Source organism: Lampris incognitus, chromosome 12, assembly GCF_029633865.1.
Source record: "Lampris incognitus isolate fLamInc1 chromosome 12, fLamInc1.hap2, whole genome shotgun sequence".
Taxonomy (NCBI): domain Eukaryota; kingdom Metazoa; phylum Chordata; class Actinopteri; order Lampriformes; family Lampridae; genus Lampris; species Lampris incognitus.
This window is the reverse complement of record NC_079222.1, coordinates 25,494,814-25,521,960: the sequence shown is the minus strand read 5'-3', so window position 1 is coordinate 25,521,960 and position 27,147 is coordinate 25,494,814. Positions and strand designations below refer to the sequence as shown.

The 27,147-nt window shown below is 41.6% G+C and overlaps 2 protein-coding genes across 2 annotated transcripts in view; one reads left to right on the top strand and one right to left on the bottom strand.

Annotated features, from left to right (window-relative positions):
* Positions 1-2,158: 2,158 nt before the first annotated feature.
* Positions 2,159-5,257, top strand: LOC130121581 (uncharacterized). The gene is given in 7 exon segments (XM_056290427.1): positions 2,159-2,228; positions 2,231-2,618; positions 2,620-2,807; positions 2,908-3,158; positions 3,160-3,230; positions 3,232-3,421; positions 5,252-5,257. Coding segments are annotated over 7 exon segments (1,164 nt in total).
* A 108-nt stretch (positions 5,258-5,365) lies between these two features.
* Positions 5,366-27,147, bottom strand: part of nup155 (nucleoporin 155) — a 35,536-nt gene continuing 13,754 nt past the window's right edge. Inside the window, exons 9-34 of the mRNA XM_056290602.1 lie at positions 26,652-26,743; positions 26,416-26,513; positions 26,143-26,310; positions 24,607-24,707; positions 24,322-24,492; positions 22,891-23,001; positions 22,689-22,783; positions 22,510-22,595; positions 20,779-20,920; positions 20,517-20,583; positions 20,303-20,418; positions 18,761-18,858; positions 17,883-18,016; positions 17,461-17,652; positions 17,015-17,153; positions 16,803-16,938; positions 16,564-16,717; positions 16,373-16,477; positions 13,530-13,684; positions 10,992-11,121; positions 10,760-10,873; positions 10,486-10,606; positions 10,253-10,363; positions 9,781-9,917; positions 9,526-9,632; positions 5,366-6,960 (exon numbers count right to left, since the gene is read on the bottom strand). Of these exons, the coding sequence (XP_056146577.1) occupies positions 6,822-6,960; positions 9,526-9,632; positions 9,781-9,917; positions 10,253-10,363; positions 10,486-10,606; positions 10,760-10,873; positions 10,992-11,121; positions 13,530-13,684; positions 16,373-16,477; positions 16,564-16,717; positions 16,803-16,938; positions 17,015-17,153; positions 17,461-17,652; positions 17,883-18,016; positions 18,761-18,858; positions 20,303-20,418; positions 20,517-20,583; positions 20,779-20,920; positions 22,510-22,595; positions 22,689-22,783; positions 22,891-23,001; positions 24,322-24,492; positions 24,607-24,707; positions 26,143-26,310; positions 26,416-26,513; positions 26,652-26,743 (3,219 nt within the window). The 3' untranslated portion in view covers positions 5,366-6,821. The remainder of the gene's footprint in view (positions 6,961-9,525; positions 9,633-9,780; positions 9,918-10,252; positions 10,364-10,485; positions 10,607-10,759; positions 10,874-10,991; positions 11,122-13,529; positions 13,685-16,372; positions 16,478-16,563; positions 16,718-16,802; positions 16,939-17,014; positions 17,154-17,460; positions 17,653-17,882; positions 18,017-18,760; positions 18,859-20,302; positions 20,419-20,516; positions 20,584-20,778; positions 20,921-22,509; positions 22,596-22,688; positions 22,784-22,890; positions 23,002-24,321; positions 24,493-24,606; positions 24,708-26,142; positions 26,311-26,415; positions 26,514-26,651; positions 26,744-27,147) is intronic.

The window sequence follows — 27,147 nt, the reverse complement described above, 5'->3', positions numbered from 1 at the left end:
GCAGCACAGTGCCTACCGGATGAAGTCCATCTACAGGCGACAGAGGCTGATGTAAGTAAAACCTACCCAGACGGCATCCCTTCTCGTGTCCTCAAGGCATGTTAAACTCAACTATCTCGGGTTTTTACTGACATTTTTACTCTATCCCTGTCGTTATGGGTGGTTCCACTGTGTTTTAGGAAAACCACTACTGTGCCTGTACCTAAGAAAACACCCATCTCCTTCCTAAATGATTACTGACCTGTTGTTTTGACCTCTGTTATTATGAAGGGCCTGGAAAGATTGGTAATATCATATATAAAATATAACATTCCTGCTACCCATGACCCATTACAGATTGCCTATTGTTCCAATAGATCTTTAGATGGCACTATCTCACTTCTGCATACTGCTTTAGTACACCTTGAAAAGAAAAATATGTCAGAATGTTGTTCATCGATTACAGTTCTGCTTTTAATTCAATTGTACCATCCAAACTGGTGCTGAAACTCATAGGTCTTGGTCTGGGCAACGCTATCTGTAATTGGCTATTTGATTTCCTGACAGGCAGGCCCCAGACTGTGAGAAGAGATAAAACATATTCATCCACATTAGTTCTTAAGACCGGCACACCTCAGGGCTGCTGTCTCAGTCCCCTATTGTGCAGTCTGTTTACACACAACTGTGTTGCCAAATGTGACAACAACAGCATCATTAAATTCACAGATGACACCACAGTGATTGGACTACTAAGTGACAGTGATGAGAGGGCCTATAGGAGGGAATTGGAAGGTTTAACCATATGGTGCCATGATAACAACCCCTCTCTAAATGTCAGCAAGGCAAAATAAATCATTGTTGACATTAGAAAGATCATAGATTATCATATTCCTATTTCAATCAACGGTTCATCTGTTGAAATTGCGGACAGTTCTAGATTTCTCTGTGTACATATCACAGACACGCTCACGTGGTCTCTCAACACCAACTGCATCCTCAAGAAGACACAGCAGAGACTGTATTTTCTGAGGCGTCTTATGAACTTTTATGGCAGTACCATGGAGAGTGTGTTGACAGGCTGTATCACAGTGTGGTTTGGCAGCCTGGCTGCTCAGGACTGCAGACTGCTGCAAAGGACTGTGAAGACATCAGCAAAAATCACTGGCATGGAACTACCACAGCTTCATCATATTCACTGCGAAAGGAAAGCCCAAAACATCATTATGGACACCAGCCACCCTGCTTGTGTTCTGTTCTCGCTCCATCCATCTAAAAACCTTACCAGAGCATCAGATCACACACCACCCGTCTCAGTAATAGTTTCTTTCCACAGGCAGTCAGGTTGCTGAACAGCTGATGCACCCATATGCACCTTACATTGTTGTGTTATCATGTACTGTATATTGTCTATATAATGTATGAATTCATGTGTACATACTCTGTTTGTTTTTTTTGGGGGGGTGTCCTTGTGTGAAGGCAGACAGCCAGAGTTCAAGAACTTCATTGTATTCCAAATACATATAACAATAAAGTTGAACTTGAACATAAATAGAGAGATAGATATATAAGAGGAAGAGGGATCTCTCCTGTTGCTCACCCAGAGGTTTCTCCCATTTTCCCTTCCTCACAAGTTACATGTAGGTCAGGTGAATCGGCCGTACTAAATTGTCCCTAGGTGTGAATGTGTGTCGGCCTTGTGGTGGTCTGGCAGCTTGTCCAGGGTGTCTCCCTGCCTGCTGCCCAATGACTGGTGGGTTAGGCTCCAACCTCCATGTGACCCTGAGAGCAAGATAAGCGGTTTGGATAATGGATGGATGGATGGATGTAAACCTATACAAAAAAATCACTTGACCCTTTCAAATTCTGTTTGTTTACATTTTGTTGTTTGGACAACATACCATTGGATGACACTTAAATGGTAGATATAGCATTAAAGAAATGCTTAGTCTCAGAGGGACTACCTGATCAAAGCTCTGTGGTGTTAAAACTGAACAAAATATGAGCCACGTGCTTTGAACCCGGCAATCTGATTGGACTTAGCTTGTTAGCCTCCTTGATAAATAACTCGTGAACAAAGCATCTCACAGTACGGGGAAATGGGAACAACCCTCAGCTGGAAAACTGCAAGATCAGTTACAGTAATTTGAAACATCATTCGGAATCAGTTGCTTATCAAATGATGGATGCAGAGGAGTGGACTGAATCCATTATCAGAGGAGGGATGTTTCTTGTGGGAATCCTTGGAAATAACTGGCCATCTGTTCCATACCAGGGCCCAAGTCCCCAATACGCACCTGTGAAGTTCTTTTCATCAGTCTGGCGGTTTGCAGCCTCATCACTAACTACCTGGTAGACCTTCCTGACACCACTGCAGACTTTGCGGACCGATGGTTTCTGGGAGAATTTTACTGTGGCATGGTTATGCCAACCATTACATTTCTCCCAGAAACCATCAGTCCGCAGTCTGCCATGGCCAAATCTGTCAGAAACCAGCAGCATCTTCTCTACCTCATTGATCAGTGTCAGAAGCTGGTCGGTTCTCTGGAGCGTGGAGGTGTGCCGGTGCTGCTGGACAGCCTTCGTCTGGTGGCCTGCTTGCTAGCTGGTAGATGGACAGTGACAGTGGACTTCAGTATCCCACTTTTTTTTTGTCACAGTGGAGGGTGTGAACGAGAGCCATGAAGACTGTGTAGATGATTTCCCTCACCCATTTGTTAGACAAACCTATGAGGTATCAACTGTAGCTAATGTTATTCCTATTGCTAGGACAGTCTACGCCAGTGTCCAGATTGTCATCACTCAACTACAAAATCAGAAACACATACGGGGTCATAACTGAAAAAAACACAGGCACAGCTGAGGATGACAATAGTCAGAGAAAAAAAAATATGATAAGTTTGAGCGGAGCCGGTGACCCGGGGATTCCAGGTACTTCCAGTGACCGCATTCTTCCTCCTTCGCTAACATTCTACTTCCTGTCTACTTCCCGCACTAACACGCTACTTCCTGTACTGATGAGAGACCATCTGGTCATACTTACCCCCGCTCACCCTTCCACAGTGCAGTTAACAGGGAGAGTCCCGCCAAATCCTGCACAACTAAGTCAGCTTCCAGCTAACTCCAATCCAAGTTCAAGTTCACAGGTGAGGGCAGCCAAAAGTGTGGCTGCTGCTGCTGCCAGTGTTCCTGGTCTGCTGGCTGACTCATCTCCTTCTGCATATCACCAGCAACATCCACACCTCGTTAGTAGTGAGAGGTGGCAGGCTATCTTGCAGCCTCCTACACCTGCATCATCCCTTACATGGTCCTCCACGGAGTTAAAAAGCTTTCTTGCTCATGCAGGGGGCAGAAACCATCTGTGATGTCTGTTCTGCTGTACTGTTTCATTCTGCTGTTGATAGGCTGCTCTGTTAAGAAAAGGATTATCTGCAAGGGGTGGAAAGTAAGGAAGTACAAGTTTTTACAGCACTTCAGTACATTTTTCAGGCATGTGTACCTGATTAAGTATACCAAATTTGGGAGGCTTTTGACTTATGCTTCACTACATTTCAAAGCAAATAGCTTTACATTTAGTTAACATTTCACAGTCATGTGACTTAAGTTGTAAAAAAAAATCAGGATTCATATACATATATATCAAAAGCAAGATGAACCACTCCACTCAACCAATCACAAGTCATGAAAATCTGAAACATCAAAATTTCAATTTAATGTTTTTAAGGTTTGTTAGTAATATTTTCTTTTGCCTCATTACAATTCAGTGTGTAAGTCAATTTGGGAAAAAAATCTGATTCATAGAAACTTTAATGATGTGGAAATTTGGTTTGTGTTGAGATATGAGTCACAAAGGGTTCAAAACAAAATCAGCGACTGGTTTTATCAAACTTCTAGGATGATTGATTATTTTGCATTGCTTGTCAATGACTCATTAGGTCCATATCCTTGTAAGTTACCATGACACTACCTATACTACCTGTACCTAGACTGTTCTTTTTATCTGTAGTAAATTGTCATCATAGTAGGCACTGGCACTTGTGCTCAGAGGGAGGTACAGTACGAATACTTTTCCATCCATCCATTATCCAAACCGCTTATCCTGCTCTCAGGCTCACGGGATGCTGGAGCCTATCCCAGCAGCCATTGGGCGGCAGGCAGGGAGACACCATGGACAGGCCACCAGGCCATCACAGGGCATTCATAAAAATTAAATAAACATGCAGCATAAACTGCATTCAATCTATCCTAAAGTTTGTGGCAACATTTGACCTTGACAAACATACACAATTTCTGCCACCATCAAAAAGACTGATTTCAATAGTACTACTATATTTCATAAATTAGTAGTAGTACTATAAAGTCAGATCCTGCATGAATAGGGAGCCAATGAAGGGAGGCTGGAATCAGTGTGACATGATCAACTTCTTTATAATTAGTTAATATTCCAGCAGCATCATTCTGGACCAACTGAAGGTTTTTAGTGCTGGCGTACAGCAGGCTGGAAAAAGGACCATTACAGCAACCTAATCTGGATGACAACAAAAGCATGGATCTGCATCTCAGCATCAGCCGTGGACAGAAAAGACCGAATTATGCCACTTTTTCGTAGATGGAAAAGGAAGATCTTGGTGATTTCTCTAATGTGAAATTCATAAGATAGGGATGATTAAAAAAAAAAAAAACTTCCCAGATTTTTGGCTGGGAACTTTGGGAGATTAGCGTTGTCAAGAGATACTGTTACTTGGTCATGTCTAGCAGGGTCAATAACCAGCATCTATTTTTTTTTCAGAACTAAGTAGTAAGAGGTTAGATGATATTTTCACTGCTGACAAGCATGCCTCTAAATTTCTGATATGAGTGAATGTGATTGTGGCACAGTGCCCAGCTGCTTCACAGCAAGAAGGTCCTGAGTTCAATTGGTTGGCACTGGGGGAGTTCGTGTGTTCTCCCCAGGCCATCCAGTGTGCAGCGGCTGTCTGTGTGTACTCCGCATGTTCTCGCTGTGCTCAGGTGGATTATCTCTTGACTAGGGGCCTTTCTGTGTGGAGTTTGCATCCTCTCCCCATGCTCACATGGGTTTTCTCCAACATCAAAAAAGAATCCCAAATAAAAACATGCAGAATGCCCTACTATCCTGGAGGATAGAAATTGGTCCCCGGGGGCCGAAGGAAAGGGCTGCCCCACTGCTCCTGGCTGAGTACGGACAGCAGGATGGGGAAAAATGCAGAAGGAACATTTCTTCAACCACCACTCCCTGCATGTGTCTGTCTTCTAGCTGTAAGACAAGTAGTCTTTTCTCTTCTCTTAAAAAAAAGACCTTCGAAGGGAGTAAATATTTAGGGAGTCATTTTTGTTTTCAATAATTCAACATAAGACAATAGAACAAAAGTTTTATTTGATCAAAAATTATCAATATCAAATTTAAAAATATCAAATTATCAATATAGCAATTCAGATTAAAAAAATCTAACCACAAAGCACTCATCCACATCTTAGAAATGAATATATAATGAATAAGATGTATTCACTGCAAATGGTGAGGAACACCGAAGTTAGACGCAACATAATAAAGCTTTGGCTGAAGAGGCCATTGTGGACATAATATATACACACAAGTATATCAAAGCAAAAATATTTGTAGATAACGGCGTCCGGGTAGTGTAGCAGTCTATTCTGTTGCCTACCAACACAGGGATCGCCGGTTCAAATCCCCGTGGTACCCCCGGGCTGGTCGAGCGTCCCTACAGACACAATTGGCCGTGTCTGTGGGTGGGAAGCTGAATGTGGAAGCTGAATGTGGGTATGTGTCCTGGTCACTGCACTAGCGCCTCCTCTGGTCGGTCAGGGAGCCTGTTCAGGGGGGAGGAGGAACTGGGGGGAATAGCGTGATCCTCCCATGTGCTACGTCCCCCTGGCGAAACTCCTCATTGTCAGGTGAAAAGCGGTTGGTGACTCCACATGTATCGGAGGAGGCATGTGGTAGTCTGCAGCCCTCCCCAGATCAGCAGAGGAGTTGGAGCAGCGACCAAGACGGCTTGGAAAATAGGGTAATTAATTGGCCAAGTACAATTGGGGGGGAATGCCAAAAAAAAATGTTGTAGATGAAAAAGTATTAAAAGACACGCGAACAATAAAACTCACTCGCTTACAAGAAAAACACAACTGTCAAGTTTTACAAAGAAGTTTTAAAAAATACACCCCTGCCAGGTGTCGCCAGTCATTAGCAGTTGAGTGCCATATGTGCAAATTTTTATTACAACTCAACACTTATCTGACTGCTGTTAAGAGGGGCGCTTCACTTATCAAAATCAGTGGGTCCCAAGTAAATTCAAACCTGAACATCTTGGGGCAATTAATCTGCAATAAGTGTGTATTAAATTTACATTAAAAGCCTTTACCTGGAAGTCAACAGTGAGCAGACTTTCACCGATGTTATTAAATACTTTCACTTTAAGTCAATCAGCTGTTATGTAAAACCAATAAAAATGGTGGCCAAAAGCAGCTTCCTTTTCAAATATGTATGTCAACTTAGCTTTTAAATGTAGCACAAATACACACATTAAAATAACTACTTTAAAAAAAAAATTAAAAAAACAGCAGACTGGTTAAAGTTAAAATTTGATGTCTCCATCAAAGGCTGAACTGAACTCACTTTAATGATCAAGTATCTATTAAAAACAAGTATAAAACAATAGGCAGATAAGCGCAAAGGAAATCAAACGAACACATGTATGGGAAACAGACCTTTATGTCATGCTATAGTGACGTTAATCCATCTACATCGCCAACAGTGCTTGTAGGCTCCAACTGCCGCCTATGTGCTCTTACGATGATTCTTCGTGACCTCAGTGAATTTTCTCCAGCTTAGCTTGAAGGGCCTTAAAGTTGCTGATAGTTTGTTGTAAGGCAGAGTCTGGGCTCAGGGACTGCAGATCCACCAGGTAACCGCAAATGTTGTCAAGGCAAACATTTGTAAATCGCCGTCTGCAACACAGGTTATTAGGCAAAGTTAACCAATGGACACAATTTCTCACCGTTTTGTGAAAAAAGTATTGAAGGAGTTAGTTTTCAAGTTTATAAGATCATCCTTTAATAGTGAGTTACTGTTGTATGTCTATGTACTACATTTAATGATGTTATTTCTGAAGAGCATCCTTAAAAATGGCTTGTGCACTTGATCAAATTTATGTTACTCATAACATTGTTACCCATAACAGAGCAAGATGATATCCTGGAGTCACGTACCACACAACGCAAATCAGTCAAGAGAGGGCTCAGGGTTGATATGTGCCTTGCTCAACTACTTTTCATTACTGGTACAGACAGACTTCTAAAACACCACTTGACTGTTGACTACTGTACTGAGTAGTTTCATCATTACTTCTCAATTTGCTTTTAAATTTGACAAATCATCTACCAACTCACCAAAAAAATAACATTTGATTTCATCTTAAGCAATTAAATTCAATTTTTATTACTTAGAGCATAGTATTTTCAAAAAATACAGACTGCAAACGGGACAATTAGTCATTACTGTCTTTCTGCATGCTTAATAATCCAGGTAAGGAAATCACAGAGAGCTGAATCAGCTCGTCTCAACACAAAGTTTCTAGACGGAAACGTTTCATCACTCATCTTCTGTCTCAACTGGCTGCAGGTATCCCACCCTTATAAACAATACAGTGCCATAACAACCGAAAACAATGATTGGTTTCATATGAAACCAGACAACTGATTCACCGTTCTGTGATTAGTCATTACTGTTACGGGCTATACTTGTTCATTGAAAAGTGAATGTGTCATTCTGTAAGACGAGTGTATTGATATGATAATTAACCACATCAATACAGCATTTAATGCCAGCATCAACGCATTTTATTCAAATGTGATGCATGGCCTACAAACCCATACACTGGTCAGACATGTAGGCCATGTGTATCATTATGCCAGTTCAAGACGACTGCAGATAAGTTTGTATTCTGTACATTGAAACTGGCAAATTGACCAGGACTAGGTATTATGAATATGGAAATTGTTAAGACCTGTAAGGTAATGCATGCTAAACTCTATATTGGATTTTCATCAAGTTCCACAAAACCCTCTTCAGTCTCCAAGGCAATCCATTCTGATGACTGAAACCTCATTCTTCTTGAAGCGACTCAGCTTGATTTAAGTGTCAGGTAAAATGGAACTCAATATCAACAGATGAAGCTTGTAAGCAGACATTGTACCACATAACTATATGTTATACCCATCATAAATAACTACACTGACCAGCCAAAACATTAAAACCACCTGCCTAATACTGTGTATGTCCCCTTTGTGCCACCAAAACATCTCTGACCCATCCAAGCATGGACTCCACAAGACCTCTGTAGGTGTCCTTTGGTATCTGGCACCAAGACATTAGCAACAGATCTTTTAAGTCCTGCAAGTTGCAAGGTGGGGCCTCCATGGATCGGACTTGTTTTTCCAGCACATCCCACAGATGATCAATTGGCTGGGGTATTTGGAGGCCAAGAAAACACCTTGAACTCTTTGTCATGTTCCTCAAACCATTCCTTAACAATTTTTACAGTGTGTCAGGGTGCATTATCCTGCTGAAAGAGGCCACTGCCAATGGGGAATACCATTTGCCATGAAGGGGTGTACCTGGTCTGCAACTATGTTTAGGTAGGTGGCACATGTCAAAGTAACATCCACATGAATGACAGAACCCAAGGTTTCCCAGCAGAACATTGACCAGAGCATCACAATGCCTCCGCCAGGTTGCCTTCTTCCCATAATGTATCCTGGTGCCATCTCTTCTCCAGGTAAACGACGCACACGCACCCGGCCATCCACATGACGCAAAAACAAAAAAAAGATTCATCAGACCGAGCCACCTTCTTCCACTGCTCCGTGGTCAAGTTCTGACACTCACGTGCCCATTTTAGGTGCTTTCAGTGGTGAACAGGGGTCATCATGGGCACTCTGCACCTACACAGCCCCATAGACAGACAGCTGTGATGCACTGTGTTCTGACACCTATCATAGCAAGTATTTACTTTTTCAGCATTTTGAGCTACAGTAGCTCTTCTGTGGGATCAGACCAGATGGGCTAGCCTTCATTCCCCATGCACATCGATGAGCTTTGGGCGCCCATGACCCTGTCGCCAGATCACCAGTTGTCCTGCCTTGGACCATTTTTGGTAAGTACTGACCACTGCATACCGGGAAAACCCCACAAGACCTGCCGTTTTGGGGATGCTCTGACCGAGTCGTCTAGCCATCACAATCTGGCCCTTGTCAACGTTGCTCAGATCCTTACGCTTGCCAATTTTTCTTGCTTCCAACACACCCACTTCAAGAACTGGCTGTTACCTTGCCACCTAATATATCCCACCCCGACAGGTGCCATTGTAACGTGATAATCAATGTTATTCACTGACCTATCAGTGGTTTTAATGTTTTGGCTGATCGGTGTACACATTATATGGATGCCCCTGACATGTGTTGAGCAACACAACAGCCCAGAAACTTGGGTCAAAACACTGAGGGATGTTATACCTGTCATAGGTTGGTACTCTACTGGGGTCATTCACATATCCCGACAGAAGCACATGGATGCACTCTACCAAGTGACGAGGCTTTTTATGACGCTGCCAAAAGGGATCCTAGAGGCAGAAGTCACAAACAAGGACAAATGTTTTATGGACTAGTCATTAAATCAAAAGATGAAATTAGTATTCTTTTCCATTTCCACAAATACAACTACTACAATAATATCAGAAATAACGACAAATAATTTTTTAAACAGTGTACCCGTGCTTTGAAGAGCTGGTCATAGACCTCCAAAAGACGAGGCAATTGCACTCCTATCTCCTGCATGGTGTGGGTGACAAAGCCAGGATCCAAATCCAGTCGGCATACCTCCTTTTCCAAAAATGTAACCAGGAACTCTGGAAAAACATACAGGTAGGCACTTGCTAGCAATGTATACTCTTTAATGTGTGTGTGTGTGTGTGTGTGTGTGTTTGTATGTGTTTGTATGTGCGTGTATGTGTATACAACAAAGCCTTCTCTCCAAGCCACTGGAGGAAAATTAGACAACTGCCAAGAATACCTGCATTATCCCATAGGAGAACACCATAGTACCCATAGGAGTATAGTACATGTTGACCTAAATGATGTAATTGCCTGTTAAAAATACTAAAAAAAATTGTAAGCAGGATAGTGAATAATCATCATGAGGAGAGAAAAGTAGGCTTTACTGTAGTTAGATGAGGATACATACCTAAAGGAAAGTATCTTGGGGTTCCAATGTAGATTTTACCCAATGACACCAGTTTTAAACTGAGAGCCCTCATTCTGTCTGCTGGGCTCATGGCTACCTTATCACCCAGCTCTGAAATACAGGATATACAACATGTTTTAGCTATATCTAATACAGAATACTGCATAAAAAAGTATTATCCACAGTATCTTACAGGATAGACTTGTCTAAGGTGTATAAGATATGATACAAACCTTTCTCCATGATCTCCTGCCACAGTCCACGAACTAGAACTGGGTCCGAGTGTCCAGCACAGTGAATGATGGCTAGCTTGCATTCCGACAAATTGAAACCACAAGCAAAGTCTCCATAGAGCTACACAAAAATATATGAAAAAAAAGACAATTCCTTATTTCGTAAGGTAGGTAAATGGACAAAATACAAACTGGGTGATCTTAAATACATATCAATAACCACCAGCCCGGGTAATATTTTATGGTCAGTTCCCAATAGATAATTGTTTAATACCTTGGTAATATCCATAAGTTCTGAGTCCAACTGAGAAACAGCATTCATCACTGAGGAATGAAAGGGGTACCGTTCAATTAGGGTCTCCTGGATCTGTATTTGGATACGTGCCACCTAGGATAAGGAGAAAGCAGATAAATAGAAAGAAATATGTCTTCAAAATTATCATTTTGAATATAAATATGAATCATGTTGTATTTCACAATAGGCTCAAGTCTATCTATCCCAATACCTCCATCTTTTCCCCCAGCTCATGGAGGAATTCCCCGTGAGTTCCCTGGCCAGAGATGCTGAAGGAACTCTTGGCAGACAGGATAGCCCTTGAAATGTATCCCAAACGCTGTTTCAAGGAGATCTCAGTGCTGTGTGTTCACCGGAGGCAACAAATAAGCAAATGGGTTTTAGAGTTTTACTTTTGTGCAATAATTCACTTTCTAACAAACACATGATGAAAAACAATACGGTACCAAAATCTGTTGTCCTGGGCATCTGATGTTAAATAATGCTTACAATTAAAGAAAAGGATAAACTAATAGCAATCAACATTCTCTTGTGAGAACTGCTGGTTGTGACTATGGCTGTTTCTGTGTAGCCACTGAAACACAATTTGAAGCATGACTCCACTTATAGTCAATATCTTTCAAGTCAATGTTTCAGGACCATCTTGCAGCACTCAGCTGTGTGTACTAGGGTTTCACAGAATAGTTGACTACCAAAACCACTAGCCGACACCGTGCATAGCTGTAGATCAGTATTTCCCAAACTCTTTCTGCAGCCCCCCCCTTTATAAATAAAACTATTTTCAAGCTGTTGTACAGTGGTTGGCATCCATAAATTTTGCATTACTGCCATCTGCTGGAGTATAACAACTTCACAGTGTCCACCCAAAGTGATGTATATTTAACTCCCCCTTATAACTCTGGGGACCCCCTAGGGGGCGCACCCCCCAGTTTGGGAACCACTGATTAAGACTAATTGTTCATCTGTGGTTTTTGCACTGTGCAGTAATAAAGCAGCGGCAATGGATCTACAGCAGAAATGCAGCCGGGGGTGCTGTGGGTAAACTTTATGCAACCTGTGGACATTCGTGTTTATTGGCAAGACTGCTACAGTAGTTTAGTTATATCCGAAGTTGATCTTGTATTTCCAACTGAGCATGTAATCAGAGCTTTTGAGATGGCCTGCTCACGACTGAAGGTGGTCATAACTTTGGCTGTTGTTGAACAGAGTTGTCTGAACAATCGTTTTCTACCTTATGCCATGTTACATAAAAAGAATTTAATGTATGTAGAGGAGGAAAGACTCCCACTATCCCTGTGTTTGGGTTTAACAACCATAAACAATGCCAACGGTGGCAATCTTGGCGGGTAATGGGTATAATGCCGCCAGATCACCATCACCTGGCAGGTCTAGTTTCCCGGATGCTGTCCGGCAGGCCATGGGTGTAACACCGCCATTGGCATCGTTTTTGGCCAGTATTACGATGGTATCTGCCCCTAATAATCTGCATGTCCAGTATGTGCTAGTGGTCTGTGTAGTCTTTTGAAACTATAACCGTTTAAATGCAAATCATTTTGACAGAGAAATTGACATTTTCCTGCCAACAGAGCTGATGTTCACCGCTGACGTTACTGGTGCCAGAAGCCAGGTCGCTACAGCGGGCTACGGCGATGCAGACAACATTGACTAGTATTGCATACATTATAGAGAAGTCAACACTGAGATTAATATATGGACGGACCTGAGGTTAAAAATCGGCAACTTTCCCTTTGACTGGTGACTTTAGTGACGGCAGCTGTTGAAAACAGGAACAGAGCATGTAGTGTCCTCCTAAAAGCCTTTAATTTTACTTTAATCAATTTTAAATACACACTCATCTGTGTTTAATATCTACGCTAACCCGGTACGTAAGTTAAACTGTGCTCAGCAAGACTCATTCACCTCTCGCCAAGTTTCTTAAAATGTGGGAAACAAACAGCAGCTGGCAATGCAGCGGTATTTTATACCAGAAAGTGACCCATATTCAATCATTTAGTACAATCAAATTGTGGCTCATTTGTAAACAGCCTCTCAGACTCTATCAAGGACTCTGCTTCCCTAAAAGCCTTTCATTTTACTTTAACCAATTTTAAATACACACTCATATGTGGTTAATATATATGCTAACCATTTACATAAGTTAAATTGTGCTCAGCAAGACTCATTCACCTCTCAGAACGTTTCTTATTATGTGGGAAAAGAACCGCAGCTGTATTTTATACTTTTATCCTCAATCGGAAAGTGACCCATATTCAATCATTTAACAGCTCAGACAGGCTTGCTGGGGGTTTAGTCCAATCAGATTGCGGCTCATTTGTAACCAGCCTCTCGGAGCCAATCGGGGACTCTGCTATTTCATCTACCCCCAAGTTCGTCCCGCCTACATTAGTTAACCCTTTACTTGATGTATTTAAGATCTTTTTGATGAGAATTGATTGTTGTTATTGGTCGAGAAAAAGATGATACATCTCCCGTTACTGACTACTTTTTGGGAATAGTTGATTACTACTACAATGCAGTAATCGTGAATGCCATAGTGTCTACTAGCAGAACGGTAAATATAACAAACAATTTAAAGTTAGCGGTAAAAAAGCCTGTAGGGGAAAGTGGAGCCATACATAAAAAAGGAATCAAAGTGGTAACGACAGATGTGTTGAAGATGTTTTAAACTTGGTAAATATGGTAAAGAAAAACTGAATAACTTCCACTAGAATGAAATAAACGGGCCAACCTGCGCATTTCAGCAAGCCGTGCCAGTACATGAGCCGCCTTCCCAAAGTTGCAGCTCTTTTCATAGTAGCGCCATAACAGGTCCATGTTGCGCACCTTATTCTGGTCCTTTTTTATCATGTGCATCAAGTGTTCTTCCAGGTATGGGGAATTCACCTAAATCATAGAGAAAGCATACAATTGGAAGGAATAATATACGAATGCTGATATCCCCCCTTACTCTGGTGTCAATCAAGAGACTTAGGGAAGTGACACTCAATAAAAATGGCTTGGTTTAGTAGTACTGGTGGTAGTAGTAATATTAGTAGTAGTAGTGGTAGTCGTAGTGGTGGTAGTAGTAGTAGTGGTGGTGGTAGTAATAGTGGTAGCAGTAGAAGCAGTAGTAGTATTGGTAGTTGTAATGTTAGTAGTAGTATTTGAGATTTTTCTAAACTGAGGGTAGCTTCTTTCTTTACCTGTACATCAAAGTTGAAGTTGGCATCTGAACTTAAGCCCTAATATGTGACAGCTGGCTTTACACTTGCTGACTCAGAGCCAAGTTCATTATGAAAGATCAATTTCTTACTTCGCTGCCAAAAATTATGGCAAAGCTTTTATTGTCACCAAGGCATTATTCAAGAGTGCCCGCCTTGAGTCGAGCTTAAAGAGCTGGTGTCAGTGTAAAAAAAAAAATTTTGTTTGTGGATATTGCCACATGAGTGCATCTAAGCGAAAGCATCCATCATGCCATCACAAATAATGATAATGAAGTTTCAAGTAATATATTCATGCTTACTTACATGCAAATATTAAAGGAATATTAAATGTCTGGGAAACTGAATTCAAAGAGTGCTTATATTCCTGAGGGGATAACTGTGTCTTTTTAATGGTTCATAAAATTTTTAACCCAATTGTAACCATTAAGTTGTGATAAACTATAATCACAACCTGCTCAGCAGGTGTGGACAGGGAAGCATATCTGTAGGACATTTGCAATTCCTTATTGCTGGGTTACTATATGCTATAGACAGTACAAAATTGGTATACACAAGTAACAAAAGGCATAAAGTCTTATTTGTAAGAACCTGAGAAACCTGAAGTTAAAGAACCAGATGACACTCCCCTCAATTCACATTATGGCTGACAGGTTTCAGAATGGTGAGTTCATTATCATTTTACCCATTGAACCTGCGCTGCAAACTAGCCAACGCAGACATGCATGTAAAACTATTGAGCATTAGATAAAGACAAGTATGAACCCCAGCAAAATCTTGCCCACTGACAACCTAACATTTGGACAAGTGCAGGACTTGACAGTGCCAGCATTTCACTCGCATTTGTGACTAAAAAATAGATGTGTGCGAACTGTAAAATGAATTTAGGCGCATGTGCGTGAATAAAAAATTCAGCCCAAGCAGCCTCTAATTTTTTTTTTCCCTGACAAAAAGGTTAATGACACAACAACGATAGCGGTAAATGCACGGTAAATGCACTGCTTACAAAAGCTGCTGGGCCAGTGATATCCTTGGTGTCTAAACGGACTAAGCAGAATCACATAGAAAAAGTTTTTAGAAGCGTTTTTGACGTCCATCAGTCGTGCATCTCATGGAACAGATACACTTCCATTTTATTAAGTGCATCAATCCACAGGACCCTCTGTTTTTTTACGCTTCGAGTCTATTTTTGTCACATTTCTTGAAGCGTAATCTGCAAAGACAGCTGTTTAAATCACACAAATATCCTGCTGTATGTGTGTTTTGAACTTTATAACCATATCTACATTGACTGATCAAGGATCCCAGTCTGTCTGTGAGTTTGCCCGTTTCCCTATAGGCAGAGTCCCCTGACTCGCTACGGTGGGTGTGGAAATAAAATCAGTGAATCAATACATACAAACTGTTGATTTCTTCCCATGGGGCTGACATGTAAACTATTTCGATTCAGTAAATTTCTGCTGTCGGGCTGCCTGCTGAAGGCAGGTTAGCCAGCCACTGTCCACTTAACTCCCCAGGAGGTGCTGCTGACAGCCGGGATGGGTAGCCGTTTACAGAAGACAGAGTCAGTGTGGATTTTATGACAGAATGCGTACCACTCACACCTTGCTTCCAATGGAGATTCCCGGTAAGAATTAATAGTCTATTATAGACGTGTTCATACCACTCATACCGTTTATATAGCTTAAAGTATAATTACATAATTATTAATTAAATAGTTTGAAGCAAAAATAATTAAAAACCTAGTTTACTTTTTGTATTCACATAAAGTAAATCATTTTGCTTGTAAATGTCTCCTCGTATCCCTTAATTAAGGAAAAACATCTGATAAATTTTCATTATGCTGCTTAAGTTCTTTATGCGCGCCTAAATTTTTCAATTTAGGAGCGAAAAAAGGAAGTGTCAAGCCCTGAAGGGGGAAACAAAGCTTTATTTTATATAATTATATATTATAAATTAAATGTTATATATATATATATATATATATATTCCAGTGATTCAAGTTAATTCTTTATGAGACAGCTGATGATTGCTTATGGCATGAAACAGGCTTGTACTACCTCATAAAGAATTTACTTGACTAACTGGAATATTTTGCTCCTTATTTGTTGAGCACTTTCCCTAACGTTGAGTGTGTCTTTAAACAAAGTTATGTGTGTGTGTGTGTGTGTGTGTGTATGTATATATATATATATATATATATACACACACATACACACACAATATTATAAAATATATTTCTGGGGCTGTTTGTGAAAGCAAAAATATTAAAAACAACCCATCAGTAAAGGAATTCACACATTTCAGTTTCAGACGTGAGATACAAGATTCAAATGTTAACCACCACACATATACTAGGCTAGACTCTTACCTGCAGTAGCTTGTCAGTGAGATCTGCTTGAATCAGCCAGTTGAAGAGGGCTATGTGAAACAGCTCATCCTGAGACCTCTGAGCCAGGCCAAGCATCTGCTCAAACTAAGAGAACAGGGAAGGAAAAGTGAGGACCTTAATATGCCGATCATTGATGCTTGTTTAGCCAGAAATGTGTCAGGTGTACTCACATGGGCAGTGGCATCTTCATTACTGAGCATATTAGGATCTGAGGTAATGACTGGAGGCCCAGGATGCTTAGGGACACTGGGGGACTGGGGGGCAGCATTGCTCTGGTTTACCAATTCCTGCATTGTGTCTGTGATGCACTTATAACAGGATAATCTAGGGAGCACAGAGGGGCAAAAGATGATAACAGTGAAATGAACTATGTGATAGCTAGCTGATCCTTTTTGCTATTTCCTGTTACCTTTCCTGAAAGGCCAGTTGTCCAGCCCTGTCCTCCTCTGGCTCTCTGTTTTTGTAGAAGTGAGGCCCCAGCATCTGAGGATCCTTCTTGTCTGCAGCTGTGAGGCACAGCTCCAGGACACCCTCATAGAAACGGGCTGAGAGAGTCAAACATCATTAGCATACACACAAACTAGATCGGATAAGTAGCACAGAGTGTGTTTGTGTTCCTACCATGTCTGTACTGGGAGCACACTAGAGGCAGATCTGTGCTGTGGCTAATTTGCTGGTAGAGACGTAGTGACTCTCTAAGGGTTCTTTCTTTATCTGCCTTGTTCTGCATCTGCCTGGAGCTCTGGAGCAACTCATTAGCCTGGAAACCAAAAGACATGCATAGGTTAATACTCTTGTCTGTGCCCCTGACCGAGGTAGGGCAAGAAGAACTGGAGTCAGTTCCTGGGAGCTGCAAGGCAGCTGCCCGTTGCTCCTAGTTTCAGTGTGTGTTGGGATGGGTTAAATGCAGAGAATGCATTGCACCATGGGGATTATTAAAAGTACATCTTATCTTATCTTATCTTATCTTAAAAGAAGGAAAGATGGAAAGAAAATATGGAGATTGCGAATAAGAGTACCGAGATGTAGGGAAAATGTTTACAACATCAAAAACTGTGTATGTATACTTTGGAGCAGACGCTGTCATCACTGCTGTATAGCTGTGGGCAGATATCCCGGAGATGATTGCTGATGGCATCTACGGAGGCATTGTCCTTGATGTAAACATTGATGAGCGCTGTGACGAGAGCTCCAGTTAGCTCCTTGCCCCGGATCAGTACATCTTTAAAACTCACGCCCTTCATCTGCTCCTGGAACTCCTATAAACCAGTACATTCAGAGCACAGTCAGAAGATGATCCCTGAAATAATGGCTCAAATATTCTATGCCAACTTCTGGAATAGAAAAGGGTTAATGTTGAGGTTAGCCAGTGGTTGAAAAAAACAAAACAAGACAAGACAATACAATACAATACAGGTAAGCCTGTCCATTATGAAAGTAAACAGGACATAATAAATGTGAGTGTGTGTGTGTGTATTGTGGCACCAACCTTTGGCAGTTCTGACATAATGAGGCTGAACTGATGGTCACAGAGGAGTTTCCAGAGGGCCAATGTCTGACAGGAGCGATAAACTAACTGCTGGAGTGCCTGCAGGGACATCTTCTCACAGACCTGAGCCTCCACTGAAAAAAGAGCAAGGATAAATCAGGGACGGAAAGTGACTAAATGACCAAAAAGTGTCATGATTGGAAATGGGGGGGAACGACCACAAATGATTCAAACAGTCAACTTTTTGTTTTGGGTCATTTAAATGCTGTTGTTGGCATCACGGTAGCATGGCAGTCTATTCCGTTGCCTACCAACACAGGGATCGCTGGTTCAAAGCCCCGTGTTAACCTCTGGCTTGGTCGGGCATCCCTACAGACACAATTGGCCGTGTCTGCGGGTGGGAAGCCGGATGTGGGTATGTGTCCTGGTCGCTGCACTAGTGCCTCCTCTGGTTGGTCGGGGTGCCTGTTCACGGGGAAGGGGGAACTGGGGGAAATAGCGTGATCCTCCCACGCGCTATGTCCCCCTGGCAAAACTCCTCACTGTCAGGTGAAAAGAAGCGGCAGGCAACTCCACATGTATCGGAGGAGGCATGTGGTAGTCTGTAGCCCTCACCAGATCAGCAGAGGGGGTGAAGCAGCGACTGGGATGTATCGGAGGAGGCATGTGGTAGTCTGTAGCCCTCACCAGATCAGCAGAGGGGGTGAAGCAGCGACTGGGACAACTCGGAGTGTGTGTAATTGGCCAAGTGCAATTGGGGAGAAAAGGGGGGCGGGGATCCAAAAAAAAAAATGTTGTTAATTTTGAAACCCCTTTTTGATCTACCTTCACTACCCCAAGTACACTCTCCATAAGAGAAGCAAGTACTCATTACTCACTATGATATTTCCTCATAAGTTCCTGCTGGACCTGCTGGGAGCTGGCACCATCAGGCCGCATAAAGCCCAGCGGCCTCTGGTGTAAGTTGGCAGGAGAGCTGAAACAGGGACAGGGAGCAGCACACATGTTGTTCAGCAGAAAATGGTCACAACATTTAAAGTTCCAATACAGACCAACTTGAAATTAATCGTGTCAAATGACAAATCACTTTTATTGTGCTCGTCAACAAGTTACTTACAGCAATTTATTTTTAGTAAGGAGAAGTCTGCACTCTCGGGCCTCAACCCACTTTATTTGTATTCTCATTACAAGTACAGGTAAATTTTACCCCACAAACGAGGAGACTGACAGCATTACATGCACGCTGAAGCAGATTGACAAAGTTGCTTGTGGTTGTCAGGCCTGATCTGTACTCAGTACAATTTGTGTCAGGGTAAGCCACTCCTTACAAAGGATACAAGTATGTGAATCCCTAGTCACTAACCTTCACCAAGCAACTCAAACTAACCAAAGACTTTTAATCAAGTAATCCCGCATCGCTGTCTCTTTTGCTTTTCCATCTATCATTTAACAGCTCTGCTTTCCTTCTCTAGTCTCTGACTGCAGCTATTTTTAGCATATTTCTACAATCCTTGTAAAATTAACAGAAACTGGGATAATGGACCGGCACGGCAGTTCTTTCCTTATAATCCTCATATTTTCTGAGGCAGGTTGTATATGAAAAAACCCTTCAGACATTTAATTTGTGAAGATCAAATATATTAAATTACACTTAATTAATCTCTATGGGGAAATTATTCCCTCTATATTTGACCAATGCTAACAAGGACAATTGGCAGGAGTATCACCTAAGACTGCATGTGTTCTGATTTGAGAGGAAACCAAAGCGCCCGGATGAAACCCAATGTGAACACAAGAACATGCAAACTATGCAGGGAGGTTCCAGGCCAGGGCATAAACATGAACAAAGTTCATGTTTTTATAAACCCTATCACTGCAGTACAGTGGTGCAGTGGTTAGTACTGTCACCTCACAGCAAGAAGGTCCTGGATTCGAACCCTGGGGTTGTCCAACCTTGGGGGTCATCCAAGGTCGTCCTCTGTGTGGACGACCTGGGTGTTCTCCCCATGTCTGCAGAGGGTTTTCTCTGGGTGCTCTGGTTTCCTCCACCATCAAAAAAGACATGCAAGTTAGGGTTAGTACTCCTGTCTGTGCCCTTGTCCGAAGCATATCAAGAGGAACTGGAGTTAGTCCCCGGGTGCTGCACAGCAGCTGTCGACTGCTCCTAGCTACACAGCTAGGATGGGTTAAATGCAGAGCACAATTTCCCTATGGGGATCAATAAAGTATCTCAAAAAAAAAAATCTAAATCAAGTGAATGGCTAGATTAGGTGAAAAACAACCCACTACAGGACTGGGGATAGTCATAATTGGTTGAAGAATGAGGACCAATGAAGGTGGCACATACTGGGCCTCAAGTGCTAGTAAGCATTCTAGGCATCAGGACAACTGTAAGATCAAAATGACAGTTATAACGTTACCTGGCAACACCCAAAGATGAGGGGCTGAACTGAGAATTTTTATCAAGGAAATCCCTCAAACCGCATAGCTCCATAAGGATCAATTGTATATCAGTTGAGCTCATAACGCTCTCCAGCTGTGGGGAAAATTATAGCATCGATTAGCACCTCTTAGCACCAATTTCCTGCTAAAGAAATTGAGGGAGGGGGGACAGCGTTACATCACAATACTTACAATAGTAATGGTTTGATTTTCTTTGCTCAAGGTCTTCTCAATGGCAAGGTTTCCATCCCAAACATTTCTGTTACAATTATGTTAAAAGGTCATCCAAGCGAAAAAAAGAGAGCCTTCATTATTACATGATCAGGACCAATAGCTTCAGCTACAATGAGGAGCCTAAATCATTAGGGCAATACAAAATAAATAAATGCAAATCACTCAAAATGTACAAAAATGCCAAATACATGCAGGAACTGCAATGTGATTTTTAACAAACCCTAGAATACGAGCAAAATAGATGCTGATGCCATTGTGTTTTCCTGAGAAGATTACTTCTGGTCCAGCTGACATAGCAGTGATGGGGTCAATGACAGACGGAGAATGCACAAAGGATGTGGAGAGAAATGGGGCTGCATGACCTGAGGGCATATTAAAAGAAACCATCAGTGACAAATTATTTGACAGCTTTACACACATTATTAAATTGTGGGGCCAACCCTAATCAAATATATCATCACCTGAACAATTATTATTTTCTGATAACATGATAACAATGTCTTTATGCATGCTCAATAATCCAGGAAAGAATATCAAAGAAAGTTGAATCAGTTCATCTGGACACAACGTTTATTGGGAGAACCGTTTCATCACTCATCTAAGTGACGTCTTCAGTCTCAACTGACTGCAGGTATCCCTACCCTTATAAACAATACAGTTGCATAACGACCGAAACCAACGATCAGTTTCATACGCAAATTGGCGTGACCATTAACTAGAGTTTCAATTGCCACGTGTACTAGTCAGAGGATTTGGGAATTTTTGCAATCACAGCATTGTAAAATGGTGACAGATGTACTGTTCCACCCCCCATCCCCACCCCAGTTCAGGGATGGTACAACGCAGAAGCGCCAACACATCCGGCCAGGAGTTCATATAATTTTGTTAGATGTGTGACTGTTGTTGGGTTTTTTTTTTTTAATGGTCATGCTGGTCGCGTGGCTCAGGTCCTGAGCTGTTCCGGTGGCATCTGGACACTGCTTTGCATCCTCCTCATCATATTCTTCATATATTTTACAATTCCATTATGATTCTGTTATCCTCTTTCAATGTTGTATTCTGTGAAATTGTGTAAACACAACATCCATTGCATGTTGTCCGTCTTGGGAGAGAGACCCCTCCTCTGTTGCTCTCCCTGAGGTTGCTTTCTATTTTTTCTCTCTGTTAAAGGTTTTTTTTTTTTTTTTTAGAGAGTTGTTCCGTATCCAATGTGAGGGTCTACGGACAGGATGTTGTGTTGCTGTAAAGCCCACTGACACAAATTTGTCATTTATGATAATGGGCTATGCAAATAAAATTGACTTGACTATACAGCATGTTCTCTCGTCACCATTTGACTCCAAGTGAGAGTGAGAGAAATAGATTGAGACAAATGCAAACAACCTCACCACAGCTAGACACGGGCCATAGCTATACAAATAAAATCGACATGACACTGGCCCATCTACAGGCCAGTGACCACTCTTTCAAGGATGAGGATGTGCACATCTTTGATAGGGAGGAACGCTGGTTTGAATGGGGAGTCAAAGAGGCCATCTATGTGAAATGGGAACGACCATCCCTAAACTGAGTGGGGGACCTAAGAGTACATCTGTCACCATCTTACAATGCCATGATTGCAAACATTTCCAAATCCTCTGTGAATAGTACACATGGCCATTAAACTCTAGTTAATGGTCACACCCATATTTGCATATGAAACTGGCCGTTGGTTTCGGTCATTATGCAACTGTATTGTTTATAAGGGTGGGGATACCTGCAGAGGTCACTTAATTGAGTGATGAAACGTATCTGTCAATAAACAACATATCCAGATGAACTGATTCAACCCTCTTTGATATTGGACTGGAATTAAAATCTGTATACAATTGGTCTTCTGTGGCATGTAATTGGGCACCATTGATATAACCCAAGCACATGTAAATCCTTGCTCTGTCATACTAAAAATTACCTTCCATCGGAGAGCTAAACATGGGTCCAATGTCACTAAGAGATGTGATAGTTGCAGGGATCTTCATCTGTGCTTCTCCTCCATACCTAATTAAAATATAAAAACTGCCTTATGTTCCTGCACACTGTGTAAGTGTGTGTGAGTGTGTGTGTAAGTAAATAAATAAAACAAAGTATGACCTGAAGAAGGCTCTGGCGGCCCACAGTGAAACCTCTCTGTCACAAGCAGCACTGGAACAAGCCAAGATCAGAGCGGTGGCACATGCTTGCTCCTCCTGTGGAATATAAAGTGAAGCCTTGTGGAAAGGTAACGTTACATATGTATACATGTGTTTGTTTATGTGAGTGTGTGTTATTGGATGGGGAAATAAACACTTCTTACCCTATGCATCTTGAAAAAACGTTCTATATCTTCACTTTCTCCTCCAGCACAGCTGACAAGAAGGTGGCGAAGTTGGTCCACTGGCCGCAGCTTCTCAATGATGTGACTTCCCTGTAGTTCAATGAAAACATTACATTAAGTTTTTTTAAAGGTTCGCACACACTCACGCACGCATGCACACACGCACGCACCAATCAGCCAAAACATTAAAACCACCAGCCTAATATTGTGTAGGTGCCCCTCGTGCTGCCAAAACAGCTCTGACCTGTCAAGTCATGGACTCCACAAGATTCTTAAGGTGTCCTCTGGTATCTGGCACCAAGACTTGAGCAGCAGATCCTTTAAGTCCTGTAAATTGCGAGGTGGGGCCTTCATGGATTGGACTTGTTTTTCCAGCACATCCCACAGAAAATTGATCAGATTGAGATCTTGCACCAAGACATGAGCAGCAGATCCTTTAAGTGCTGTAAGTTGCAAGGTGGGGCCTTCATGGATTGGACTTGTTTTTCCAGCACATCCCACAGAAAATTGATAAGATTGAGAGCTGGTGAATTTGGAAGCCAAAGCAACACCTTGCACTCTTTTTCATCTTCCTCAAGCCATTCCTGAACAATTTTTGCAGTGTGGCAGGGCAAATTATTCCGCTGGAAGAGGCCACTGCCATCAGGGAATACTGTTGCCATGAGGGTGTTTACTTGGTCTACAACAATGTCAAAGAAACATCCACATGAATGCCAGGATCCAAGGTTTCCCAGCAGAACATTGCCCACACTGCCTCCGGTGGCTTGCAGTCTTCCCATAGTGCATTCCTGGTGCCATCTCTTCCCCAGGTAAACAGTGCACACGCACCAAGTTGTCCACATGATGTAAAAGAAAACATGATTTATAACACCGGGCCACAATCTTCCATTGCTCCATTGTCCAGTTCTGACACTCACATGCCCACTGAAGGCACTTTCGGCTGTGGACAGGGGTCAGCATGGGTGCTCTGGCCAGCCTGTGGCTACGCGGCTCCATACACAGCAGGGTGTGATGCAAGATGTGTTCTGACACCTGTCTATCATAGCCAGCATTAACTTTTCCAGCAATCTGAGCTATAGAAGCTCTTCTGTGGGATCGGACCAGATGGGAACACCCCACAAGACCTGCCGTTTTGGAGATGCTCTGACCCAGTCGTTGGCCATCACACTTTGGCCCTTGTCAAAGTTGCTCAGATCCTTACGCTTGCCCATTTTTCCTGCTTCCAACACATCAACTTCAAGAACTGACTGTTCGCTGTCTTCCTAATATATCCCACCCCTTGACAGGTGCTATTATAACGAGATACTCAATGTTATTCACTTACCTGTCAGTGGTTCTAATGTTTTGGCTGATCAGTGTATATATTTTAAGCCACTCAAATATTGGTCATAGAGAAGATAAGACAATCACCTTTGAAGTTAGAAGGACAAACTTCTGTCGAGCAACATTGTGTTGTTGGACCACCACAGGAGGATCAGTGAGAGGGACCTGGTCCTTGTTTAGGGGAGTAGAGATATTGGTTTTCCTCTCCTCATTAATGGCACAAAGGGCCCAGGAGTAACCATCTATATTGGACGTCATCTGCAATTTAATACACAAAATCTTTAAAAAAAATACCACAGAAAAGAAATGCATAATGTAATATTTTGTCCCTAAAATTTTGACCCATGATATGAAAGCACATTAAAGTCCTACTTGAGCTTCCATCAGAGGTTTTTTGAAGGGAAAGGAATCATGGTTGATGCACCACAGGATGTCACTGTCCCCGGTATCAGAAGCAGCCATCAGCGAAACCCCTACAAGGATAAAAATCTGTATTACAGGCAAATCAGCCACCTTGCCTAAGGCTAGATTTAGACTATATTTAAAGCATCATTAACAAAATCCTGCTATTCTCATTTTTCCAACCCTGGGCTTTCTGTTAAGCCCCGTTCACTGAAAGGGCTGAAGGAGTGACAATACTATTAAAATGAAGGGAAGACTGCTGTACCATACAGAAAATTTCTTGGGATTGTGAGTCATGGACCCTTACATGTCAAACGTGATCCCAGTAAAAACCCAGGACTGTAGTTGAGTCAAGTCAATTTGATTTTGTAGAGCCCATCATCACAAATTACAAATTTGCCTCAGTGGACTTTAAAGCAATACAACATCCTGTCCTTAGACCCTCACATCGGATAACGAACAACTCCTTAAAAAAAACCTTAAACACTAGAATGACCGGGATTTCACCCCTACCTATAATGACCATGGGCTGTCAAAATGACCACCAATTTTTAAACTCTATATTCTGTCCAGATAAATGTCCAAATGAGATATTAATGCATTGCATGTGTTAGTATGTCTGTTAGGAAACGACTGACACCAAAATTTACATTTTAACCACTATAATACTATTTTTAAACAATTTATAAACTTCAGACATGGTTGAACTTGAATAGCAAAATAGAAAAAGTTAAAATATTACCTGGAAAAACAAAACGGAAAACACATATTGCTAATCTAACAAACGTAACAAGGCTTGTAAAACATTAAATGTAAAAAAAAGAACTTAAACTAAATATTGAAACAGTCCCAAACATGATTGGAACTTAAAAACTACTACAAATTAATTAATAAATTAATAAAAGTGTTTTTGTAGTCTGTTCATTTCAACAAAAACAAATACCTCGAAGTCTGATTTTGCCTCCGTCTTTCAACAGCATAATAATTACAAAAACAGCCTAAATATATCATCTGATGAAGACATAATTAAATAATAATAGCAAATATCTGAGCAATTTAGTTTTTATATAGTCAAAGGCTGTAATTTATTTAATTTGATTATTGTACAGCCCCCCGTACTTAACCACGACATACATGTTTATACTGCAATAGAGAATGAGTTGTTTGAGCGTTTTGCTGAAAAGTACTGGATGCCTTTTCTTGCTTGACCAATCAGCATTGGTATGGCATTTAATTCCCGAAGATATGGCCATCATGTTGCTGAGATTTCAGAGATATGAGTATCTATGTCTCTGCAAGCCAAGGTTACCCTGAAACCTTTTCTACCTTCAGGGAAGCATGTCTTGGCCTTTAGGAGGTTGATTCCCATTGTTTCCAGCCATGCTAAAAATGTATGAGGCCTTGATGCGGTAGGAAATGTATGGCAATACTGTCAACAAAATAGCAGGTTATATAACATGTTAGATAGTACACTGTGTCAAAAGGGAACAGACCTAATGATTTTACCTTTGCTGTGTAAAGCCTTATGGACCTTTGAAGGCTTTTGTGAGGTAGAAGAGGCGGAAAACCCTGGTGGAAGACGGACATGGACCAAGGCTAGCAGGCTTGGTCGAGCACCAACATGTTTTTGATGTGGTGGGGCAAAGGGTGTGGTGCTGAAGTAGAGACGTACACCTGAAAATGATAAAGACAGATTTTAAGTCACAGAAAAACAAAGAAGCTGGATGGAGAGAGTGAAATTACAATCTCTGCTCATCAATACTGGTTTCTTCCCCACACCTGCATCGGTGATGGCCAGCAGGTGGCAGTCTGAGGACTCTGATCTGTCAATCACAGAAATCTGGACAATGGGTTTGAAGACAGAACGATCAATTGTCCTGTGAAGACAGGAGAGATGCAAATAGCAAAGAATCAATATACACACTTTCAGATCATAATGCTTTGTCTTCTAGAAAGAACAACTATGGCAATCATGACTGGAAGAAATGTGTGAGGAGCAACAAACACTAACCCACCTGGCAATGTTTCCAGCAGTTGCCACAATGGAGTTCTGAGACATAGTTGCCACGCGACTCATACCTTGTCCATCTGCACCCAGGTCATACACCTGACATACACACCAGTTATTGAACTAACAGCACAATAACTCATCAGTGCAACTTTAACCATTTATTTCAAACTTTGAATGTGCAGTGCCTTGCAAAAGTATTCAACCCCCTCGACAGTCATCACTAATTTCTGGATTATGAAAGATACTCACACATCTGTTCCTGAACAATATTATTTATAAAAACCCATAAGCTCTAACAGCATGTTCCCAAAGCCAAAATAAGTTATGTTTTGCTGATTTTTTATTAATAAACTAAAATATAGTGCTGGCATAAGTATTCAACCCCTTGTGCTCCAAGTTTACACAACTGACAAATTATTCCTCAAACAAACTCAGGTTAACACAATTAGAAATTATTAGTCTGCACCTGTAAGACATTAAAGTAACAGTCTCATTTATGG